The sequence below is a fragment of the Xyrauchen texanus genome, chromosome 15 (assembly GCF_025860055.1).
Source record: "Xyrauchen texanus isolate HMW12.3.18 chromosome 15, RBS_HiC_50CHRs, whole genome shotgun sequence".
Classification (NCBI taxonomy): domain Eukaryota; kingdom Metazoa; phylum Chordata; class Actinopteri; order Cypriniformes; family Catostomidae; genus Xyrauchen; species Xyrauchen texanus.
The window spans coordinates 7,398,664-7,425,448 of record NC_068290.1 but is presented as its reverse complement, the minus strand read 5'-3'; the positions used below and the strand labels follow the sequence as shown (position 1 = coordinate 7,425,448).

General features: G+C 37.8%; 2 protein-coding genes across 3 annotated transcripts in view; one reads left to right on the top strand and one right to left on the bottom strand.

Moving 5' to 3' along the window:
* Positions 1 to 26,785, top strand: part of upk1a (uroplakin 1a) — a 702,734-nt gene that overhangs the window by 258,091 nt on the left and 417,858 nt on the right. The gene's annotated exons all lie outside the window — the stretch shown is intronic.
* LOC127656497 (zinc finger protein ZFPM2-like) overlaps positions 1 to 26,785 on the bottom strand; it is a 207,344-nt gene that overhangs the window by 129,188 nt on the left and 51,371 nt on the right. The window contains exons 2-3 of the mRNA XM_052144871.1: positions 17,961 to 18,116; positions 7,435 to 7,536 (exon numbers count right to left, since the gene is read on the bottom strand). Of these exons, the coding sequence (XP_052000831.1) occupies positions 7,435 to 7,536; positions 17,961 to 18,116 (258 nt within the window). The remainder of the gene's footprint in view (positions 1 to 7,434; positions 7,537 to 17,960; positions 18,117 to 26,785) is intronic.

The following is a 26,785-nucleotide window of genomic DNA, read 5'->3' as shown; positions in this document are numbered from 1 at the left end:
ATGGTATTACTGTGCTCAATTGGCCTGCCAACTCTCCTGACCTGAACCCCATAGAGAATCTGTGGGATATTGTGAAGAGAAAGTTGAGAGACGCAAGACCCAACACTCTGGATGAGCTTAAGGCCGCTATCGAAGCATCCTGGGCCTCCATAACACCTCAGCAGTGCCACAGGCTGATTGCCTCCATGCCACGCCGCATTGAAGCAGTCATTTCTGCAAAAGGATTCCCGACCAAGTATTGAGTGCATAACTGAACATAATTATTTGAAGGCTGACTTTTTTGTATTAAAAACACTTCTTTTATTGGTCGGATGAAATATGCTAATTTTTTGAGATAGGAATTTTGGGTTTTCATGAGCTGTATGCCAAAATCATCAGTATTAAAACAATAAAAGACCTGAAATATTTCAGTTGGTGTGAAATGAATCTAAAATTATGAAAGTTTAATTTTTATCATTACATTATGGAAAATAATGACCTTTATCACAATATGCAAATTTTTTGAGAAGGACCTGTACATGATATAGCCTTTAAGTTAAAGTCTTCTATTTGAGTGATAAGAACTGAAGTTCATTAATGCATAAAGCTTTCCTCCAATTATGTTCCTCCATATACACTTTAATCCTAAGGGAGTGTGTCAAGATATGTATCAAAGACATCCGTGATAATTAACAAAATAGCAGTACAAGCTATTACCACTAATATACAGAAGACAGCAAATGCCCATGACGAGAAAAAATGAAGGAGACGAAGAGATAACGAACCGCTTGCTTTACAAGCGCAGAGTGGATGATCTTTTCATCACAGGAACTAGACGGATGCTGTAAGACAACACGAAGAACTCTTGTTGAACTCAAGTGCTTAACATTGAAGCATGTGTACTGATAAGTAAAATTAGGGCACTGGCCATTTTTATACCAAGGACAAATCTCAGAATTGGTTTTGAAGGATTTCTCACGGCAGGTGGAATCTGGTCGAGTAGCTTCATTAAGATACTCTCCTTCTTTTTGATGTGCTCGCCATCAAATATCCCATTCACATTCACATCAGGCACTACAATTAAGAAACATCACATGAGCCAGAGTAATGCTGTACTGAATACCATTTCGTAATTTCCAGGTAGTCACAGCCATGCAGTTCTTTACTGGCAGCTGTGTTTGCCAGAAGAAAATCGCTATAAAAATAAAATGACCATGTTTCAGACATAACAGAATGTCATTTTAGTCCCTGAATATTTTAACTGTTTATTTTAACAACAGTCTACTGTATATATAAAAAAAAACCACATTTATTGTCTTGTTTTCACTTTTAACTATAAGGTAAATCATACGTTTTTACTTCAAAAAAAAAAAAAAAAACAAACATATTTTTTAAATCTTTACCATAAAATTACATGTCTTTTCTTGTTAAATAAATTATAGTTTTTCACCACACATTGCAAAGTAACCAATCAACTGTTTTTTTATTTATTTTTTGCATCTCAAGTAAATGTAACTTGTTTAAAGGGTGTTTAGATCCCTAGAAGTAGGGATGTCCCGATACAAATACTGTTATCGGGTCCAATACCACGCACATTTACTTGTACTCGTGCTCGTAAAAATGTTCAGATACCATTACGTAAACATTCAGCGCACTAAATCACGTTATGTCTTAGTGAGATTATTTAATGGCACGAGTTGCAATTTAATTAGATAAATATATAGTTTGCATGTGCTGCGTGCTTCAAATGTGAGTGTTTGTGTATGTTTGGAGCCGTTGTTTTGCTGACATCTTTTAGAGATCCTTGTCTCATACACAGAAAACACCATCATGAGCATCATTTGTAGCAGATAACAGCGAGTGCTAATTCACTTTGTAGCGCCAGGCACATACAGACAACATATTTATTGCATTAAATAGCAGCCTTTTTGCAGTTTAATAATCATTTTGACTGCATCCAAAAACGTAGGCAGCGTTTTGCTGCATAATCAGTTAATTTAAACTGGTCTCAGGACAGTCTGAAAAGCACCCTATTTCCTCAACAACATCTTATCATCCTGGCTCCGTATAAAGCCCCCGAAGATAGCATTTTCCAGTTTTCTGATGTAGCCTTTGAGTCATGTAGCGACCAGATTTTCCAGATTTAAAAGCTACTGTCATAGCAACACAAAGACACTTCAAAATAAAAGCTCCGCCAAAATAAAAACTCAATGTAATTGGAAAAAAGTACGACAGAAATAGATCACTATTATATAGTACTGTATGTTATATTTGCTTCAATACTATTACTACTACTACTAATAATAAATCAATAGTAACTATTATAATTAAGCAATATTTGCAGAACTCTGTTTGACAAAATATAACTCAAACCGCGTTCTGCATAAATATAACAAAATATATATCCAATGTTGTATTTTGCTACTCTCCATATAACTGCACATAACTGGTAATCAGATGGTTGCTGGTTCGATCCCCACAGCCACCACCATTGTGTCCTTGAGCATGGTGCTTAACTCCAGGTTGTTCCGGGGAGGATTGTCCCTGTAATAAGTGCACTATAAGTCGCTTTGGATAAAATCATCCGCTAAATGCATAAATGTAAATGTAAATGTATTTTGAATTGTGCGCTGACGTTCTGTATAAAAGCACTTCATTTGATACAAATAATAAAATATTATGTTGAAAATGAATTGTTAGATTTTCATATGATTAAAGTTTTAATGAATTAATTTATTTAAACACTATTTTGATAATACAAGTTATTAAGAAATAAACTGTTGATATGGAATTTCAGAAGAAAAAAAACAGGTATGGTACCGAAAAGCAATTATGGGTTCTTGTACTCGTTCTCAAAAGAATGGTATCGGGACATCCCTAGAAATAAGACATCCATATTGATTAAGCAAATTATTTTTGCAGTGTAGCCTCTGCAAGTTAAGCTGGGATAGGAACAAGCATTTTATCATTGAGAAAAAACATCATTATCAAGATTCCAGATTTAAACAAACAAAGATCATAAAAAGAATAGAGTGATAATATGCTAGTCTATCTCAATCTAAATACATTTGCTTTTAATCGCTGCGAAAAGTCGTGTCATTTGAGATATTTGAGTCATATTTGATAGTGTGAGTCCGTCTTTATTCAAATTATAACATGCCCATCTGACTTTTTCAACACAATGGGAGAATGAAATAGCCTTTGAGAAGCAGACATGAAACGAAAGTAAATGCAGTTATTACGTGCATAGATTAATGTCTGACCAATGTATTCCTGCCGGAGAGACAGTGATGTCGCTGTGTGAGAGTTGTCATATCCTGTACACTGAGAGGGTTGTTTCCTGTTGGGCCACACTGAGGGATTTCTCATTTGCATACTATTTTCTTTGACTTAAAAACATTTTTTGACAGTGATGTTTCTGTGAGGAGAGAATAGGGCATGTAGAATAGATCGTATCTGTGAAATGTAACAAGATTACCAGCAGCATTAGCAACCACCGGTGCAATCTGAGAAATCATGGTGGGAGGTAAATATGCAGCTCAGCATTGAGATTAATCTAGAGAATTAGATTTAATGGGACAGTTCCGCGAAAAAAGAAAAGAATGTTGCTTACGGCACAAGGTAAAACAATTCTGTCTTTTCCTCACACCAACCTATTGTATGGTTTCATAAGTCTTTGGAATACAGTGCACAAGTCATACGGCGTTTGAACCCCTAACCCTAAGCACTAAACTTCAGCGCCTTACTTGTCCTACACTGTTTGCAGGGGCGAAAATTTCATCAAAATGTTGGGGGGGACAATAAACATTATTTTAAGAATATATAATTATATTATTTACAATACACATATTTTAATGATATTTTAGGGGGGACAACCCTCAGATGGGAAGGGGGGCCTGACACCCCCAGAGATTTCCGCCTATGACTGTTTGTGCTACAGACATTAAGGGTACCTCAAATCATATGGCTTGTTGAAGAGAGGTGTGTTATTGCTTTTCAAAGCGAACAGACTGGGTTTTCACTTGACAGATAAAATGAGTGAAAAATAAAAGCTGTTACATTGAAAGAGGGGCCGAGCAATATCTAGCGACCAGAATATCAAAGAGACTTATCTTTTGACTTTGGCCAGTGAGCAACACTCTACCGACCACCCAGAATGCTAACAACTACTCAAAACACATCAGCAACGCCATGGCATCATGGCTGAACATGTTGCACAGGTAGGGTGCAATGGGGCTACAATGTGATCTTTTCTGGTCACAAAGTGAATCAAGATTGAGCAAATAATATTCTTTTCACTGAATATTAATGGAGCAACAATTTGGGGAAAGGAAATAACAACAGAAGGTTGTCTTGATTAAAATGCATTAAAAAAGGTGCAAGGGGGTTTTGTACCCCACTCATGGGGTAAATGGCCTTGTATAGATATACAGTAGGGGAAATACAGTAGTCATAGTTTAAAACATTTCAACTTATGCAAACACTTTTGGGACAGCAAGATTATTTTCTTGAGTAGCAAATTAAGATAACAATCCACTTCATTTCTTTAGGAGGCATTTTACACCAAATACTCTCTTTTCACTTATGGGACAATAAAATCAAAAGTCCCATTTACCCCAGGGGCCTTTAGCCCCATTGTACCCTACCCACTCCACTAAAGCAACTTATTGTCTATTCAAAGCTAATCTTGTCTGCCACAATAATATTATGTCTTAGAATTATCTTAATTAGGGGCTTTTCTTAACAAATATTGATATATGCCATAAATTACCATTCATTTGGTTAATTAATTGGCATATAATGTAATTAAGTAAATAAAAAAAAAAGTTTATTGACTGACACCCACAGTAAAATCTATTGTACTGTAGGTATTCAACCAACAAATCTGAAGCCATCGCCAAGTTCCCAGTTATGCCTGCAATGAATATTCAATACAATTGACTCTCTCTCATCTTAACAGAATGAATGAATGAGACATTGGGCCTCTCATACCCTCCTCCTTACCTCCTCTTCCTTTTTTTAAAGCAGAAGTTTGAAGCTCAGCGTTTTCTTCCTGGAAAGCCCTAACTGGGGCTATGATGCCGCTTTTTCTCAACTCTTGCCCCCATCGTTGTGTGAGTGACCCCCTCAGCCCCACTGCCTGCCTGATCACAGGAACCGTTTATTACTGCTGTCGCTACCTTTCTTATCTTACGCCGCCAATGCTCATTTCCTTCCCAGATTGAAATGCAAATGTGAAATTTAATGATAAATGCATTATCTGATAGGTGCTGATAACTCTAATTCGCTGTCAGTATAAAATACACACCCCGGGGGGCTCACCGTTGCCAACTTGCCAAAATCCACTTCCTTTTAAATGTACTGTATGTACCTGCAATAAATTCTGGAGGTCATATGCATTAAAAGGGGAATCATATTTTGTGTATTCTGCGATGTGTTGCCACGGCTGAACGGTAATTGCTGGCGTTGCTATCTTGTTGGATGTATTATCCATCACTTTTATGAAGTGACTTTAAAGAAGTGCGAAAAGACAGATGAAACATTTTTTTTTCTACCGAGACAGCGAGAGAAAATCTACATGGACTCTTGTAAAAGAAAAGATGGCCGTTTTTTTTTTTTTTCCTGTTTTGTGCTGTCTATTGGATTTTAAAGGAATAGGTTACCCAAAAATGAAAATGGTCATCATTTACTCACCCTCATATCATTCTAAACCCAAAAGATTTTCTTTCTTCTGAGGAACACAAAAGGAGATGTTACATAGCTCCTTTTCATGCAATGAAATCATATTGTGGCTAGGGGCTGTCAAAACCCAGAGAGAATAAAAAAGCTCAATTACAGTAGTCCTAGAGATTTGTGTGAGTAACAGACCGAAATTTAAGTCATTATTCCAACGTAGCTCTCAAATCTCATCTGAACTTCTGTATATTCACCATTGCACTTGCCTTTTGGGTGAACTATTCCTTTAAATATCAAATGATGAATATAAAACATTTGAAGCAAAGCTATTTTGATTCCATTCAATTAAAGACTAAAGATGACTTTCACAGAGAAATTAAACAGGGAAAATAAGTTCTATCGGGAAGACACGCAGGCTTGAGTGAAGTTTAAAATGCCATTTATTTGATAAATGCAAAACAGAAAGTAATATCTCTCTCTTTGGCGTAGGCCCCGTCCGGTGGTCCGAGGGAGTTGTACCCGGAACCGTCATGTCCTGCCGGAGATAGGAGGCAGGGGTGAGGAGCCTACCCCCGTGTGGGACAGGGCTCAACTGGTGGTGGTGGGGTGATGGAGGTTGCAGTGTTAGCACACTGAAACAGCAATGTGATAGATTGTGAGCAGACTTATGGCTTACATGCGATTGGCTAGGAGTTACCCAGCTAACAATGTGATGATGTACAGCTGCTAGTCTCCACCCTAGAACTACGCTGCGCTTCCATTTACTTAACAAAAGTCGTTCATATAGCCAAATAAGGTCACTTATCAGCCAAACAAAACAAACACATCTCAGGCAAGAAGATAAAATATTTTTTTTTGTGTGAAATGCTATATTAGGAACTGCATTATGAACCTGTAATCAGAATGCTACAATGGCTATCTGCTCTACAGTGCACTATTTTGTCTTCTTTCTATAAACATTTGTGATAACATTGATATTGCTTTGCATGCTAATATAGCCAGTCTGTGATCAAAATCATGACCACAACACAATTCAACATAAAAGTTGGAATTCAAGTGGAAAAATTGCTCTTCATCATCGAGAGCTCATTAAGTCTTGAGGAGCAGCTGAGAGTTTTACCTCTGTCGGGTGGCCTTGTCAAGGATATCTTTAGATGTCCTGCTATTGAGCGCTCTAAAATCCCCTGATCCCAGATGGATTCATTTAAAACGTGTCATAATGAGCCGCTTACAAGTGATTACTGGCCGCTAGCTAATGGGCTAAATGGTTAAAGGAGAGTCAGGAATGATCGCGGTTTGGATTGGACCTTCAGGACAGAGTATCCCATCACTGTGTACTGTACTCTTTCACACTATAATCTCAGAGAGTTTTTTGTGGTACAGTAAGAATACACCAGGTGTCCACATGTTTCATTGCACCTTTTTTCTTGTTTTTTCTCCCACAATAGCAACTCAATTTCTAATATTTGCAGTGTAATTTCTCATTGTTTGGATGTTCCTTTTTACAATTGCGACACTTCTTTAAAACATTGCTGTTATTTATGCTGCTGTTGCTCCTCGTGTGATATAAATGACAAAATAAGAGCATCATACTGCAGACTAACAACAGTTCGATTTTTATGTAACTTGACAAGTGCATTTTTAAAATATTAAGTTACAATTACGAGATGGTAATGTTGTACTTCTTGAAGTTACAAAATATAAAGTTGCTTATGTCGCTATTTTGACACACACAAGCATACAAGTGAGGCATGTACTATGAACAGAACATGTTCTTACGTGGGCCGTCCCATTCCTCTGGCTCTAGAGAGGGGTGTCTAGCCTTCTCACTGTCTGTTTCCATCTCTGTCTCTCCCATTTCTCTGTTGCCATTCTCTTGCCCTGAAAAAATAAATACAAATTTTAATAATTTTACAAGACAATGTAATCATATTGTCCATGTGTAATGGCAAAAAATATAATTTATAATCATGAAGGTTTAAATACGCACAGAAAAAGCTCTGACCCATAATCATGGATGGATGGATGGATGGACGGATGGATGGATAAATGGACAGATGGACGGACGGACGGACGAACGGAGAAGTCCATAAAGATTGGAAGCTGTTAAGGACCAACTCTCTAGTAATGCTTTTAAAATTGAATGCTCAACAACCATTTTTGGGTTGTGTTAGGGTGTCCCTTTGCTTTTGGCCATATAGTGTAGATAGATTGATAACTATGTCAAAGTCTATGACAAATCTCCTGTTCAGCTCTTAATGGACATAGTAAAAAAAAAAAAAAACTGCATCAAACATACAATAGTGGTTTCGATCCCATCTGAAATACTGACGTCTGAAGAAATAAAGCCTGGATGACTTTTCCATGACCCGTTTACACCTGGTATTATGATGCGCATTGGGTGATCTGTTTGAAATGGGATGATGCAACAACCAGGTGTAAACGAGGTCCGGGGTGTGCTGAGTGTCTCCAGCCAGGCTCCCAAGCAACCAATTGGTCCGGTTGCAAGGGTGGGTAGAGTCACGTGGGTTACCTTCCTCGTGGTCGCTATAGGGTGGCTCTCAATCTCAATGGTGCGCATGGTGAGTTGTGCATGGATGCCGCGTTGAATAGCGTGAGTCTCCTCACGCGCTATGTCTTCGTGGTAATGCGCTCAGCAAGCCATGTGATAAAATGCACGGGTTTACTGTCTTAGAAGCGGAGGCAACTGAGATTCATCCTCCGCCACCCGGATTGAGGCAAGTCGCTGCGCCACCACGAGGATTAAGAACACATTGGGAATTGGGCATGCCAAATAGACAAGAAAAGGGGATAAAATAAAAAACTAAAACAAAAAAAACACTTTTGGGTGTCAACTTTCTTTTGGCCATATAGTGTAGATAGATTGATAACATGACATAAAGCCTGGATGTCTTTTTCTATGGCCCGTTTACATCTGGTTTTAAGATGCGTTTTGGGTGATCCACTTGAAATGGTATGATGCTACAGACAGGTGTAAATGAGGTCCAAAATTTGGTTGAATATGCATGTGACCACAATGAACTCGTAATGGAAATGCTCATCCATTTGAATGCATTCGAACAGGTGCAAAGCACCGCATACCTGTCTATCAACTACCATGCTAAAACAAGATCATTTGAAAAAGAGCACATATTTACTTGTAAAAAAATATTTTTTAGTATGCCTGATCTCAATGTAGTGACACAGATGTTAGGTACACATACTCAAAGCTCAGTTAATACAGGTACTCCACAAAAATAACTAAGAATTTTTCTCTAAACATTATTTTGGTGCTTAGATTAAATGCAAGTATAATTGTGAAAAGCAGTGCACTGTTTTCTTTTTGTTCTTTCACCTTGTTTGCACTTTGTTACGACGTAATGGTCGATGTATGTCAAGAAGGAATTTGGACAATCTCCCCTCGAAATCTGAACAAGTGGTCAAAAGATATGCATTTTCCAATCACATGCAAACAACAATGTGTCTTGTCTGTCAACTTGTGAACACCATAAACATATCTTAATACCAGGTGTAAACAGGGCCTATGAATCCAACTATAACAGTGAAGACAACACTTAAGGTGTGGCCAGAGAATGAATGAATGAATGTGGGTCTCCTCCTTAAACAATTTTATCCAACAACATCAATTTTTTTTCTTTTTACCCCAGTGTGTCTGAGTCACACTCTGGGTACAGCTGCTCTGTAGCAGTGTCTCACCGACCCTGTAACGCAGCGGAACAGCCTTCACCATGCTCCTCAAACACACACTGCTCCATCCCGATGGGTTAATCTAAGATCAAATTCTCTTGCCATGCTGTGTTTAAGCCCGTTAAGACGTGGTTCACTTCAAAGGCAGGAGAGTAAACATGGCCAAAAGGATCGCAGCTTCTTGCTTGCCTCTGCACACCCGGGCGAGCGGAGAGGGCTACACTGCCCTACTTACAGCACATGAGGTCATTCTGACCTATTTTCCCGCATGCAAGTTAGTGCAAGGGATCATCTTTTTTTATTCACTCTGTCCTCCTCGCTCTCTTGCTAAAACTGCCTCACTTTTTGTATTGTCAGGGCTCGAGAAGCTCCTTAGCATACTCTTTGAGCATTACCATAAGGATAACAAAAGCTAATATCAACAGTTCCTTTCTAGTGTAGCGAGTTTGGAAAGGCGGTGAGATAACATTAAAGACTCTACCTTGATCTCCGGCGAACATGTTAAGCCCTGTAACGAAACGCATTGGAACTGTTTAATTACTGCTCAGGAAATGAAGCTACAAGATGATTCGTTAATTAAGCAGTGATTAAGGATTTTCTGCCTTTTATCTAACACCGTTCGCAATGCATTTTAAACACAATCGCCAAGGCAACCTCGCCGGGAACAAGTGTCACAGAGGCTTGATGAAGTTTCTTTCAGGAACATAGCGGGAATCCGTCGGGAAAACATTGTGCCAACAGGTACAGTGGAACATGATTGACCTGCATTAAATGAAAATAACTGGAATGCAACTGAAAGTAGCTTTCAGTTTGGTTTTTAATCCAAACCATATCCATATAACATAAGTTGCTTTTTAATAATAAAAAATGTTCTTCATCTTGACTTGTTTGGAAGCTCTCAGTTGCGTCTGTTATTAAATATCTGTATCAATCTTTATCTTGCTTCTCAATAAGACAATATATAACAAAGCCATTTAAACTTCACTGACATACAGTATAAGCTCTTTTCCAAAACCTAGCAGGCTGCCCACCTAGAAAGCACCTTCATCACCTAACATCATAGGTCCTGACGCAAAAAGACAGCAAATTTATTTGGCCTAAAACACCTTGTTTATGGACAAATTCTAAGGCAGAATCACATATACCCTTCACGGACAAGGCAATTCGAAAAATGGATTGCTCATTCAATTTTATCCAAGATGGTTTACTGGTGTCAAGAGAACTTATGCCTATAAGATAAACTGGGTGCCAAGATGCATGCATACATTTTAGACATTAAGATAGAGCGAGGGAGCTGGTGCAATCAGCCAATCAGATATCAGCTCCTCTGTTCTGTCTAATAGCAGTGGCATGCATGCGGGTCAATAGACTTACAGGTGATTTACACAAACAGCTCCTGCAGCAAGGTAGACACAAAGTCATATTGGCTTTTCTTTTCCTCACAACATTGTTGAACCAAGGAAGCCCTTGAAAATGTCAATCTGGTGAGGGGGATTTTAAGGAGATCTGAGCTTTCTAATCCCAGCAAAGCAAAAGATAGACCCTACGATTTAACAGACAATTATATCGTATTGATTTTAATGGCTATTGTACACAAACATTGTTGCTCAAAGAACAAATTGGATAAATGTTCTTATGGAAAATTCTTTATTGCTCTCACTGACAATAACAAATGTTTATACCTCTGAATAAACAAAAAAGTACCAAAAATGTGTCTTTGAACATGCTACCTTGGTAATCCCATGTTTGTTTTGAAAATGCACTGTGCTATGATAGTACTATAGCACAAAAAAAAAACTTTTAGTACATTGTAAATACCATGGTACATGAATATAGCAATCATTGAAATATGGAAGTAACATTAAATCAACCCTATTAACTCATTTAAAACCCATTTCTGGTCTTGACTATTCCATTGGTGCACATTACATTACATTACATTATTATAATATAAAATAAATAAAAATAAATTATATCTCTGTTATCTTTATTCGAAATTAATTAAAATGTACTAAGAAATTTAAACAATTAGCTCCACTACTGAAAATCCTTTATTTGTTGTTTTTCAGCTAATGCCACGAATCCCTCCAACCACATGAATCCATTCTAGTACGGAATGCCCATTTTTCACAATCCAATTAATTGCTATGTATGAAAAGTACCGCCCTACATTGTTTTTCTCATTAAATATCCTGTTTTACTCTGTATTACATCAGATTACAGAAGTAAAAGGGGTTGTGAACTGCAAAGCATCATAGTATTACCGTTCGATACCGTTACCATGGTATCAGTACCTTTTTGTAAGGATAATGGGTGTTTATCAAGAATTCACATTAAAAAGAAAAAAATTTATAATAATTTAAGAGTTGTATTGTTAATGTTTTACTTATATTTAATAATACAAGTCATATGAAGCACTTGTTTTGTGAGTTATGCTGTTTATTAATGCTGAACATTACTTTGCAAGGCAAAAGGAGAAAAATGGCTCTACCTATTACATGACCAAAATTGCCTTGTTGGGATTGCTTTCTAATAATTGGACCTTTTGAATTATGTATCCTGTGTGTTTTGAAGATAACATGCAAATTTTGTATGCTTGGTAATGTGTGGTCACTTAGGAAAACACATTTTTAAAACAGTGGTTATTGAGAACTTGTAAAGTGAAATGTTGTTAAATAAACAGATATCCCATAAAACTAGAGACACTTGTACAAGTATAACAACAGAGATGAAACGCTAACTAACAAATGCTCAAAAAAGGCTCCAGCTTAGTTTTTTGGCTGAATAATCTGTACCGGCACAAATCACTGTTGACTGAATACAAAAAATGTCAAATGCCTCCACTACGGACACGAAAAATGAAAAATAACCCCACAAAATCCCACCCAGCCCCCCAGTGGAGTGTGATTAGTGGTAGGCCTTGTTACTATCTCTTTAAAGGCCTATAAATTCCACATCATTACAGGAACTGGCTGTGCTCTCTTATGGCTTCTGCCGGCCTGCGTTATCTCTCCATGTGATGCCATCTGGTGTATGTAGATCTGGCCTGGCTAGATTGTCATACTTAACAAACATTAATGAATCATTTCCTGTGCGGAGTCAAAAGGGGCTAAAGGGAAATGTCTTTCATCTTATCGCTCAACAAATGAACGTTCCCCATATTCTAGATAGAAATATATTGCAAAGATTTTTCTGTTGCCGAAGATCCCGATTAGCGAGGAAATCGCACAAAGAGGAGCGTAATTAATTCCATCGCTTTCTGTTTATTGGCTTGCGTAGCAAGGCCGCCTGGATTCAAAGGATTTGTTCATAAGTGGCACCTTGCTTCGGGCTAAAATGACTCATAATTATTCAAGTCTTTCTGTGATGTGATACGATCCAGCCAGAATAGAATCTCAATGTTGTAATTTAGATCAATTAATTCATATTGAACATGTTTATCCTGTAGCTTTCATAAGACTTTGCACTATATTATTGTTACCAGTGCACTGCGCAATGCTCACTATATTTACTTGGTTCTTAATCTGACCTGCGATGATTTTTAATTATGTTTGTTGGGAAATCAATCAAATGCTATTTGTTAAACACAACCAGTTTTGGCGAGTAGCTAACAAAAATTAGCAGCGCTATTAATTTAAAGCCATTTTCATCAGTAGTTATTTTCCAAAAAAAATTCGCTAACAAGCTACTTTTTCAACGAGTAGCGCTGTATCATGACCAAATGCTATATCACTGAGCGTGTTTACACGCATAATCTTACACTGATTATGCTTAATAAACTTTGTAAAGGGTTGTGAGCATGACTGTTTACATTTTGACGTCAATACCAGATAATAATCAAATGACTACAAATCTTGTGTAAATGCAGGATTGCTGTGCATGTTAACGTGGCCACTGTTGATAATGTCATATCATATTGCACACGCAGAGTTATAGACGTGCAAATCTAAAATATATTTCTCAAAAGTGTCAATAAACCTGCTCTTCAGCACAGTTCAAGTTTGTGTTCAACTTATTTGCCCTGGAGACTCTGGATTTTCTAGACACCGTTATTTCAGGATGACCAGAGCAACATTTCAGATGTGCTGATTGGTCTGCTGGTTAGTCCGAGTTATTCAGTCACATGACTTTTCTTGATGCACATCTTGTATTCCTAATAAATTCAATGAGATTATTCTGTAAATGTTTTTTCATTTATATGCATTTATTCGTATCTAATAAAAAATGGATCCACCTCAAGCGAAAGCATTCATTTTTATGCAGATTTTGGCGATTTTATTTGCATCTTTGGGTTTCCATCCAGCAGTTTTTATACAATATCCCAAAATGTGTATATAAATATGTGGATGGAAACCCAGCTATTGTTGTTAGATTTTGTTGCTGATTTGAAATATGTTATTTGATCATCAATCTTAACCTACAGTTTTGGAGATTTTGGTCAATGCTCATTCGTGTAGATACTGAAGGAGCTATTCTTGTATGACAACAAACTGCCTAGAGGCACTATGAATATGGCTGCCGAGTGACCTTACTTGCTTTAAAGTGTCTTTGATGCAACTGCACTCATAAAAGTCCAACTCATCTGTTGTAAACAAAACATTTACAAGACTGGAAAAATGTGGAAGCAAGGTCAAATTTCTCAATTTCAGTAAAAGAAAAAACAACATGCTTGGAAAAAATACTACACCAGCATTCTCACAATTATTGCAGTGATTGTGACAGAAACTTGTAAATTTCAGTTTGAACATTGTTCACAAGTGCCGCTCCGTAAATGTGAAATTGAGCGTGGAAAGGAAGTTGTTTAGAGGGGGTGGGGGCTGCTTCAATTGTCAAGGAGACAACAAGGTTGTCTCACTGGGGAATCTCTTTATATTCTCTGTCTCCTCTTTCAAATAAGGAGGCCCATCTCCTCTGTCAGGCCTAAGGTTTCATGTTTATTCACGTTTGTGCGCAAGACTCACCCCATTCATTGGGCCAAGACTTAATTTCACACTGCGCTCTGCTGTTTCAAAACCATTTCGTATGAAGCCACTGGCGGACGCGTCTCAATCATTTCACGGTACAGGAGTGTGCAACGCTGCCACTGAAGCTGAGACCTTCTCCAAACAGTTTAGGGTGGCCGCAGAGAGGGACCCCTCACTGTTTTAGGGTATTTGGTTCCATAAAGGCTCTTTGGAATTGGAATGAGTGATGTGCAAAGAGATGTGTGCTTCCCTCAAAAGTTGACACTTCAAAGAATGAATTGATGATCAGAATGCATGATGGTTCTTGTGAACTTCAAACACACTACATGGCCAAAAGTATGTGGACATCTGAACATCACACCAATACTGTATGTCCTTGCCCTACTGAAATAATTTTGTTGGTCTTTACTAATTTAAGCCAGTCTTGCTTGTCACCCAGCCTGGCCAAGCTGGCTTTCCCTTCTGAATAAATCATCTTCAACCAGTTTGTGGTCTTTGCTGGTTTAAGCAGGTCTTGCCTTGCCAAGCTGGTTTGTCCACCAGAAAAACTCATCATAAACCAGTCAAAAGCGGTTTGATGGTCTTCATTGTTTTAAGCTGGTCTTGTTGTTCTCCAAGCTTGGCAAAGCTGGCAAAAGTAGTTTGCTGATGTTCGCTAGTTTAAGCTGGTCTAGCTGGAAGACCAGTTAACCACCTAAGGCTTGTTAAACAGAGCCACTTGCTTTTGGCTGCAAGATGCAACAGATATCTTTTCTTGAAGACTTCATCAAATGGGTGAGCTTTTGTTGGTTTCCAACTGCCTGACCTCTGCGAATTTAAGCTGCTTTGCTACTTCACTGTCGTCCGATCAAAGTTAATAAGGTCTTCTTAAGTTAATGAAAACAGATGATTCCTCATTGTGTTCCAACAGCTTTTTAATACCTATTATGGGCTGAAACTTTTAATGAAGTTTTAGGTTCTCCTTATAAACTAGTTTTTGGCAAATGAAGACAGGGATACATAAACGCTTCGGGTGACCAGTGGAGCCACCGAGGAACTTCATAGAGGAGACCTTATTCTTTAGAACAGTTAAAGTCCCAGGGATGTGTGGCTGCTCTGTAAAGCCAACATTTGACTCTGCTTTGGGATAATTACAGCATGCCATCTCATTTGAGAGGGTTTACTTAATCAAGAGAACCCTCTCTACTGTCCTATAACTGCGGAATAACACACATAAACCGTTTAATGCCACCAGGATTGAGTTTGCATTTAATTCATAGCACTTTCTCATAAGTGGAGTGAATTTAAGCCACTCAGACTCATGGCTAAATACGCTTAGAAGAGATCTAATTGAGCAGAGGATCATGAGGGAATGAATACACCTGATGAGCTTGTTCTGCTTGTTAAAGGGAATAAAATGGAGACTTGTCCGAAGAATTTGAGGACATGGAAGACTTAGCGCAGAATTGTGATAGGTGGTTGATAAATCTGACGTAAACTCTTCGCCTATGACAATGGGTAGATTACTTGGGCATCTTGGAAGCAAAAGAGTTGAAACATTGGACCACCGTTGATCTTCATTTTAGCAAAGCCTTCAAAAAGTTCAAAGGAATCTATGAGGAGATTTGCTAAAACATGGTGGAGCCCAGGAAAAAGAGACCATCAAATTACTTTGATTCAAGAACATACTAAATAACTGACTCTGGAATGTGAGTTTTGGTCCAACCTTACAAAAAAAGTACTGTGACATTACAGTGATGGTAACAGATGATATTTACCATGGTATTCAAAAGACTTAAAATAATACCATGGTACTATCAATGTCCAAAAATGTGTTTTACCATGGCACCATGTCCAATAAACATCATACTTTTTGAAAACGCACATTTTAAATAGAGTCATAGAGACATGGTTGGAAAATGTGAATTTACAGACTTTCTGTAACATGTCAATCCCTGCACAAAAGGCTGCAATGCATGCTCTCAAGATTAATTGTATACTTTAAAGATTCCTTTCAAATACCCAAGACAAATATTTGGATTCAAATGAGCTATTCTTTCATGTATTTCAATAGTTTAATGAAAATGAAATACATTATTGATGTGCATAAATTTTGCACATATTCCCCCAATTCATCTCTGAAGGTGGACGTGACAAACTTGGGATCTTTTTTTTAAATTTATATATTGAATATAGCAAATTATTACTGTGTTATATTAACAAGCTATCTGCCTCTGAATACATATCCATAAACAAAACAAAGTAAAACATTTATTTATCTTGAGGGCAAATACGTTCAGAGAAATGGCACTAAACAAAAGATAGAATGAAGATTTTCATTCGACAAAATGGTGCCGAACTGCCATTAGTTCTAGGGTTTAGACACATCAGACACCTTTTTGTAAAGAACAAAAGGAAAATCATAACTGAGTGGAACTTAAAAAGATTTTGCTCCTCAAAGACAATCCCTATGGGCACAATGTTTTTTTAAGAAACTTTAATTAAAAATATGTGATTGAAGTGGAGGGACAGTCAAAGCAAAACTGTTATCAAGTCCGATTCCTGGCAGTGACAATGCCGAGAATGCAACCCATGACTTGCCTTCAAACTAGATTTGTCTAGTTTTGAAATTTTTTATGAATTTAAGTACTTGTCCATACAACTCATGCATTAAACGACAAGTATTCTGAAGTCATATGGCTTTCCACTTTGAACAGACCAGAATAAAACATTTTATTGGCTGAAAATCTTCCCCTCGACCTTAAGCTGCGTTCACACTGCCAGCGGCACGCAGCGACAAAACGACCTGGCAGTGTGAACGCAGCTTTAGCCATCAAACCACATTCAAACTTGCCGCAACCAATGCTGTTTGGCATCAGCGTCTTAAGTATGCCTTCAGAAATATAGTGCACAAGTCACATTCTACTAAACGCCTCAGTTTGTGTTTCATGGAAGAAAGAAGGTCATTCAATTTGGAAAGATATGAGGGTGAGTAAATGATAACAGAACTCACCCTTTAAGTGATTTTCACAAAAGCCCAACTACATTTCCGTTCTCAAGTTAAATCCTGGCCGGAATTCGACTGTGTTAGCCAGCCTGCAGGTTGCCATTTCCTAGATCACACTCCTGTTTTCAGGTACATAGCGAGAATCACATATCAAAAGGCAACCAATCCAAACCTGGAAACAGAGGTGCTGGAGATTTTCCACACCTCTACAAGCCTGGCCAAAACAGCTTTGGTCTAATACCAGCCAATAAACCAGCGATCAGAGATGGCTCCTTGTTGGCCCTTAACTCGGAAGAAATTAGCAAATTGGTGTTGAATTTTGTTGCGCATCACTCTGAATTTCTTAGGATGTATGTAATATTTCACTTCACAAAGAAATATACTTTCATAAATATTGAAACACTTGCATGGTTATAGATCTGTTATCCCTGCTAAAAAAAACAACAACAAAAAAACCAGCTTAAACCAACCTACGCTAGTTTGCCAGTTTTGGTTGTGCTGGTTTAACCTGGTCTGGTTGGTCTAGTTTAAACACGTGCCCAAAACCCTTCTAAAACCAGCAAAACTGACCAAGCTGGGAGAATATATAAGACATCAAACCAGCTAAGACTTTTTTTAAGGCATGTGAGAAGCATGCTATGGCTGACCTTTGCCACAGAAGTATTCCATGTCCTCACAGGTGAGGTTGTCTGGTTCAAAGTCAGCAGCAAAGTTTTCCTCTACTGAAAACTCCTCTTTCGTTGTGAGATTATTTCCATCTGAGATACACTCCTCTTCCTCATCCAGACCTCCGTCCAGTGGACCTACACACAGAACACAGAAGTTTTTAATGATTCCTCTTTGTGCATTGCATGAATCATTCAAAGAGAAGAAAATAACACATTTTAAACATACATAGAATTCATTAAATTCCAAAAAGTAGAGATATAAAAAAAGAATGTTGACTTGAAAAGGACATGACCACTTGCTAAGCTAACAGCTATGTAGTCTCTTATGAAGTTCCTATGCAGAAAGTAAACAGCAAGGCAACTCACTAGGTTTTGGAACATAGCCACAAAATATTGCTAAAAAAGAAAAGTGCAGTTGTATTTGTTCCTGTGTTTCAAATGAAATACTACTGTACCATACTAATTATACTATTTTTGCAGTATGCAAAGTATCCAGATAATAATAAGAGTGTGGAATACTGTATCTGTATACTGAATACTTCAATGCACTCAATGTGACCTCAGAGTTTTAGTGCGATGCATGAATAGGAATTTATATCAACATCTCCTTTTTGACTTATTTGATTGGTCTGCCAAAAATTTTAATTCAAGGTCATGAGGTTAACTGCAACAGCACTCTATTGTTTGAAACGTCCATTTTTGCATAATGCATACTAGGGTTGCATGGTATACAGGTACTAACTAAATATTGCGAAACCAAATTTTTTTTACTAAATTAAAATCTTTATATGGCAATCTTTATATGTGATCATTAAACAGTGGAAGGATTTAATTTAATTAAATAATATGCAGTCTGTATGCGCTGCACACTTCAGAATGAACAAGAGGTGCCGCTCTGCTCTTTGTCATTCTTCACACACACACACACACACACACACACACACACACACACACACACACACACACAGATTGCACGTGATGCACATTATGCAGTGTGTTTAGTGAATGAGCGGCTGTAAACACCCACACAAACTCTTATGGTGCTGCTCTGAGATTTCAGCTCGTGAATATTTCAGCATTTCATTTAGATTGTTGACTTTATTAAAAACTACCACACAGGAGGAACTCAAGTGTCTGTCAAAATAAAGGTTTCAATTGAAGGCATTACGATAGAAAAATATTACTATTGTATAGATAAAAAATTACATTCTAAATTATAGCAATAATAATAATACTAATAACAAAAAAAATTATCAAATTAATTATTATATTTAAATTGATTAAAGCTTTATGTATTCATTTTATTAAACACTGTTTGGATGATATCAATTAATTAATACATAAATCATGGAATCCAGAAAAATGTAAATAGAAAATTCACAATTTGCAACTGTAAGATTTTCTGCAGTACTTTTAATCAAGTCCTTTTCTGTGTGATTTCATCAGTAATCTGGGGCTGTTTATTTGTTGCGGAAGTATCGATTCAGTATTGAGGTTCCAGCGCTGGTATCATACGAGCCAAAATGTTGGTATCAGAGCAACCCTACTGCGTACTGTTTAACATAGGCCTACCTGTAATATTTGTATAAAATGATGCACAGTATGTAGGACACCAGTATTCCATTCCAAACATAGTTAGTAATATCTACATATGACCACTGATGCCCGTGTGTCGAGCTGCCTGCTTCTCAGATGGTGTCAAACCCTGTAAAACCCTCTTCACCTGGAGAAAAGTTCCTCTCACACAACCTGCTGACTTTTAACACCAGCATCAGCAGGAGCGAAGGACAGAAAATGCCTTGATTAATTTGTCTGCCTTATCACAGGATACAATGTTGATTTTCCATTTACATTTCATGCCTCCAGGTAATACACCAGTGCAATCTTAAAGGAGACATTTTTCCCAATGATTAATTTTTTTCTCCGCTCTGTGCAATGTTATTTCTTTAAATCTAAATCTAATTTCTTGACTTTAGCTTGTAGCTGTACTATTTCTTTTTCTTTCTTTTTTTTGTTGGTATTTGCATATTATGATTTTGGTTCAATCAAGAGCATTGGTGGAATTTCTTCTACCTAAAATGTAAACCTACAGACAAAAAGCAGATAAACCACATTGGAAAAAGCCTTTCTCTGCAACTCCACCAAAGAAAAATTATCTATGCAAATAATAGTGCAAATAATTTTCTTTAGCAATGATACATTATGGTATGCAAATCTCACAAAGTGCTAGCACTGGTGTTTTCTAAGACAAGAATCACAATTATTACTCATACTTAGGGGTTTTTCAAAAATACATAATTACAGTTTGGTGCATAACCCATCCCATAACGTTTGTGCTATGGACACGAATGATACCTCAAATCATGCAACTTGAGAGGAGAGGTGTGCTATTTATTCAAGCGAACTAACAAACGATTTTCACCTGGCAGACAATAAAATGGTGAAAACATTCCATATTGAAGGAGTGAAACAAACAAGATCTAGAGACCAGAATGTCAGTGACTTGGTGGTGGTGAATGTAACCTATGGCAAATTTAATAGAGCTGAAGAAGTGATTTAATACTGTGACAGGGCAGAGGGCGGGGCCGGGTCGTGATTATACACACCTGGTCCCTTATCATGCTTCTCGCGCCTTGCTTCTCACTGATTCTCACAAAGCTGTGAGTTTAAGAGCTCGATCTTTAAGAGCATTGCGCTCGCGCTGCTCTGTCCACTAAGCCGTATCCATCTACAGAGCCATACAGGTGCATTAGCCAAGGTTATGCCTCCACCTGTATATCTTACGCTGCTAAACCATATACTTCAGATGCGTCGCTAGACTTCAAAATCAGATGAACCGCGATACAAACCAAGTATAATTGAGAACCAACTGATATATACTCCAAGTCTATATAAACGATTTAATGCAAAGAGGAACTTGGTGATAGATTTGATTATTATGAGTGATAAACACCCCCCCATTGGTAACCTAATGCCCCCCTCTCTCCTAATTTGCTCTCAGCGCCCCCTGGCATCCTTTGAACGCCCCCTGGTGGGCGGTACCGCCCCCGCTGAGAACCCCTGACCAAGAAATTAAGAAATTAAAAAGAACACCATAGAAACTTCCAAGCGACACATTAGTAACTACCCAGCAACCTCATTGCAATTCCCTGTCATCCACCCTCAACACCTTAGAATCATGAAGGCCACGCCCACACTTATATGTTTTTGTTTAAAACCTCATTCATTTTGTTGCGTTTACACCCCTCATCCACAATAGAATGGCATTTTTTCTCCACAGAACTCTCAAAAAACGCTCCAAAATACTGCATAGTTTGGAAAACGATGACATAAGGAAACTGAAAATGTCTTGCACAAACAATAATGGGTTAGTGTGGAGTAACATTTTCTTAAAAAATTACATTTATTTGATAAAACATTTCTATATCATATTAACAAACATCATGATACGTCAATTTGTCCGTTTCCGTATTAAAATTACCAAATGTTTTATATGTGGAGTAAGTTTTAAACAGATAAACAGACATGTCCTCTTTATGTTGACATCTTACTCACGTGCAGCACTTAGCTTGCTATGTTGTTCGTTTAGAAGATGTGAGCAAAGCACTCCCTTTCATACAGCAATAATTTCAGTGAAGAGCTCTTTCTTCCTGCGCAGAGTACCGTCAAGCAGCGGCTGATCTTCCCAAACAGACCTCTCTGTTCATTAAAACTGTTAAATGACTCCTTTATAGTGCACTACATCTGCAGGACTCATGCTACATGAAAAGAATTAGCACTAACAGATCTATAATAGACATGGTGTGAAGTGCTGGAGAACCACCATATAAATTAGGCAACAGTTTTATGATCTTATCGCGTTCAGGCTTTTCACCGGCTCACGGAGGAGAGCAGTGCCTCGTGCTCTCTTTTAGAACATCTCAATATGCTAAAAATATGCAACAAAAAAATACTCAAACAAAACTATGCTTAAGGTGTGCTGATAAACATCACCTACAGCTCTAAATGTTTTTAAAGCTGAAGTGCGTAATTCTTTCGATGTTAAAATACTCTTCCTACCCACGTTTATTATGTAGAGACGACTATATGAAAGCTGTATTATATGTAAGTTAATTCCCTTTAAAAAAAGTGAAAACACTATCAAAACATGGCACTGTTTGTTTGAGCATCTTGACTAACTCAACACAGTAACACTGGCTCAGCTAATAGCACGAGTTTAGGGCGTGACTCTCTGATTATCCGACCAATGGCAGAAAGGGGGAGTGACTGAAACCAGCCATTGTTTTGCAATTTTGTTGGTGATGCTAGTGGCACAGAAACTATCCCAATCAGCTTTACATGACTCTAGCATATGGCCAATATGGTACTGAATGATTACCACCATTATGAATAATGGTATTTATACTCTTAGGTACTTCGTGGTACATTTTCAAAAATGATGGTAGATCAATAGTACTCTAAAAAATAAGGCTTTGAAAATGTATAAGAGCATCAAACCACATGAAACATTTTGGGCATACAAATGGTTTTCTTCAACATAACACATGCCCAGGACTTGCTATGGATCCATATTTCCCATCAAAAAAACATGTTTAACAGATTTAGAAGATGCATCATGACGTAGGATTAAATTCATCAAACATTGCTTCAATTCCAGGGATTCTTGCATTGGAGCCGCTGTTTAAAAGGCTACTTCACTCAACCAGCTCCAATTACCAAAGTTCAAGCCCTTTCCACATGTTTGGCTTATTATGCTGCATTCATTGCATGAAGAGACCTGAAATAATTTCAGAGACAGCAAACGATAAGAATAATAACTTTCTAAACGACTAGGCCCACACTCCTAGCTCATTTTCTGATAGTACTGTCCCCTCGCTATATTTAGTTGTGTACTGTTTAAAAGTCTGTCACAATCAATCACTTGGAGACTGAACGCTGGCTGCGGTTTGCAGATGCTAAGAGGAGCCAAATGCGCCAGACACCACCATGATCGTCTCTGACACCATCAGAGAATCGCTTGAACCCAAGAAGGAAAATCAATGAGACACGAGACACGAGATATATTATCAGATAAGAGAGAATCTTGTTAGATGGAGAATTCATGTGCAAACCTCAGGCTTTGTGATCCATTTTAAACAAAACACTTTTTGATGGTCTATTGATGAACCACGGCTTTTCAACTAGCAGAGGAAAATTGATCCATGTTGTTAAGCGAACAAAGATTTGTCTGTGTAGCAGCACAAGTACTGCAGTTTATTTAATTTATGGCATAAACAAGGAAAGTGAAAAATCAGGCAGAATTGTCTGATAAAATTGTTTTATTATTTTATATATATATATATATATATATATATATATATATATATATATATATATATATATATATATATATAATACTAGATGCAGTGCAATGAATAGAACAGAACTCGGGTGTTTCAAGACGCATTTTAAAATTGTACAATCATTGAGATGAGGCACAATTGTCAAAGACGTCTTTCTAATGCATGTTTACAAAGAAAAACAATTGAAAAGCAGCACAAATGACTCAAAAGCACGTTCAGCCTCTAAAAATCCTGACCTCTGCTGTTCAAACCAACATCACACTGTATGCTATCTCTCCCTCGCATTCAAATTATCTGCACCCCCCCCATCCCCCCCTTAAACCATAAAGAGATAACGATCAGCCTGAGAGATGTGAAGATACATTTGCTCGCTCTCTCCAAACTAGATTGGAGAAGTGTGCCAGGGAAGGAGAGAATCAAAAGTCCATCACCAAATTGATCATCATTCTCAACAAATGCGTCACCATCACACTTCAAATCTAAACTCTGGCTAACCCTGACAAGACACCATTTACTCACCCTCGTGTTGATTTAAACCAGTATGCTTTTCTTTCTTATGTGGAACACAAAAGGAGATGTTAGGCAGAATGTTAGCCTCAGTTCTCATTCACTTTCAATGTATAGAACAAAAAGTCAAGAGTCTACATTCTTCAGAATTTCTCCTTGTGTTTCACAGATCTACATACATTAATATTTAAAATGTATTATTTTTCTACAAAGTGAACATGAAATCAAAAGAGACCCTATTTACTTTCTTAATACACATTCTTGGTTATTGTGAATGATTTATCAGCTCGCATTATTCCACGTTTAAAAAAAACATACTTTAAATTCCCATTGCTTTGCCTCTGAAACAAATTTCCGTTTAAGCTGACATCACCAAGCCCTCTTACTTTTCAGTCCCTCCCCTCCAACCATCTGACTTCATTCTGGTATATCCTGTAACGCCCACTTTTCCCAACCCAATCAATTTCCATTGGATAAAATCAAGTCCTTCCCTACATTTTTCTGATTGAGTATCCTATTTCACTCTGAAATACGACGGATTATGGAAGTAAAACGGGTTTTAAGTAAACTGCATTTCAAGTTGACTTTAAAATATCTTAACAAAACAGACAATTATTTTGAAACTTCAAAACAAATCGTGTCTGTGTTTGTGATTGGCTGCCAGTGTAGCCGTGTATGTGTCTGTGTATATGTATTTGGAGGTGGTCCGGGGCTCGTCTGGGGCCTCTTATGGTGATAGCGCACTTTATCAGCAAAAGCCACAGTGTGGAGACCCATCACAGACTGGGTTTCCTCTATGGATCCTAATTAGGTTAGAGGTAATTGAATCGCACAGAACAAAGCTACAGATCTCTACAAGCATGGAAATAATTCTGCTCGCACCTACAGCAGCTGTTTTCTTTTTCATCTGGCTGCGCCATTGAAAACGGGACCAAGCTTGGCCCGAGGATAAAACACACTGCGAGCACCTGAGACCCAACATGAATGCATAATGCTGCATAAAGGCCTATAGGGATGTCCAGACCAGCCCAAACCATGCCAAACTTGGACGGCAACCTGCCTTTTGTGGGCCAAAGACAGATTTTGGTGTGGCGCTGGGATATTCAGCTTAGAACATACATGCACACACATACATACAGTGCTACAAACCCAAAAGACACAAATATCAGCACAGCTCTGAAAATAAATGCACGATTTGCATCATATTTTGGTGGAGCTTCAGTATTGAACATTCCTTCATGTAAACATCTACAGAAACCCATCCTGTAGCAAAGAATAAGCACAACTGACATCTCATTAATATCTCAATTGTTTCTCAGAGACAGCAAATCTAGAGTTTTTTTAAAGTCTCCTGCTTCTCGAAGGTTTTATCCTGGGAAAAAGACCCCCAGAAATATCACTTGCTTCTCCTCTACAGATCAAACGCAATCTTAAAAATGTCTCAACCTATGCTCAGTTTAGCCAAGATACTAAAGTGGTCTATCTGAAGTCAAATCTCAATACGAACTCTTCCAATTCTTCCAAGTCCAAATGATCTGAACTATGGCATCAACATTTATTTTATAGTTCGATACTCTGACTATTTTCATTTCTCACCATTTTTAGGGTGAAACATCTGATACAAATTTGAGACCATAATAAGAACTCCATTCTGCATATTTAAAATAAATCAATAAGAATCTGGATTGCTACATCTTTTGACCAATTAATTTCCAATACTTTTCCAGTTGTTGATCATTATTGGGATTTTTAAACATCATTTTGTAGAGTTTGCACTCACAAAGAGAAATTTCAAACCAATGCAATATATTATTTTATAACATCACTATATGGCATTTTTCAGAGCTAACTATCAGACTATATTTATACTTAATGAGGGCAAAACACCCGGATGTATCTTAATTAGGTCATGTTTTCTGGGTTGCATGTTTAATGCTTTTAAAACTCATAGATCCATGATTAAAAGATTCAATTACTATAGCAGCGTACGCCCATAATGATCACAACAGAGCTTTAAGTAATCACCATGAAAAAATCACACGTGAACATGCGAAGAAACTCCAAGCTACTCTGAGAGTCACTAGATTTTAAATCAGATTGATTTGTCCAGCGATAATGCTCTCATGTGCATATGAAAGTGAAAGATCTTGTGTTCGGCATCTAGTCGACTGGAATTGGAGTGGCATTAAAACAGGACTGGCATTTGACTAGGCCATTAAAATGCTGGAGGCATATCTGAGCAAGCTGTTGGGCTTAAGCAGATGCCAGGATCCCAGAGCCTTTACTTTCTCTCTCTGTCTCTCTCTTTGCACCCAACTGGCAGTGCCGCCCGCCTATTAAAGGCTGAGGGCCATCCTCCAAATGTTCAACACCAATCATAGAGACCCTGATATCTGAAGCACAGGTGTGAGCTCTCATTAGCTCCAGCACTCTGTCCCAATTTGGACTGGGTGGCCTTTCAGACGCACTCTCCCTGACTGCACTACATCAATTCGACTGAGCTCCAGAGAGAGGCACTTTGCCTTTCGCACTGGATTTATAAGCATAAAGGTGCGGTCACACTTGACTTTAAGCATGTGAAATGATTTCGAACCCTGCAATCAAAATGGGAAACAAGATATCTATCAAATGTTCTAGGGCTACTTTTGGTAATTAATAAATAATTCACGAATAAATGATGACTATTCACATTGACTTACAGAATATTCTATCTACTCCAATTTTCTTTCCCAAAGTTGAACTTTGATATGCTGCGACAAAATGAATCTTCTTTGCTTGCATTCCCGCTCTCCCACATGCGTATTAATGAAAATGAATTAAGCACTAAAGCACTAAAGCCCGAAGTATACTTCAGTTTAAACCTGAACACTTAGCATCTGCGTACTGTCGAATGCTAACCTGTCAAAGTATACTTCATTTGACTGTGTGCACATACACAGGCAGTTGGCACATGCG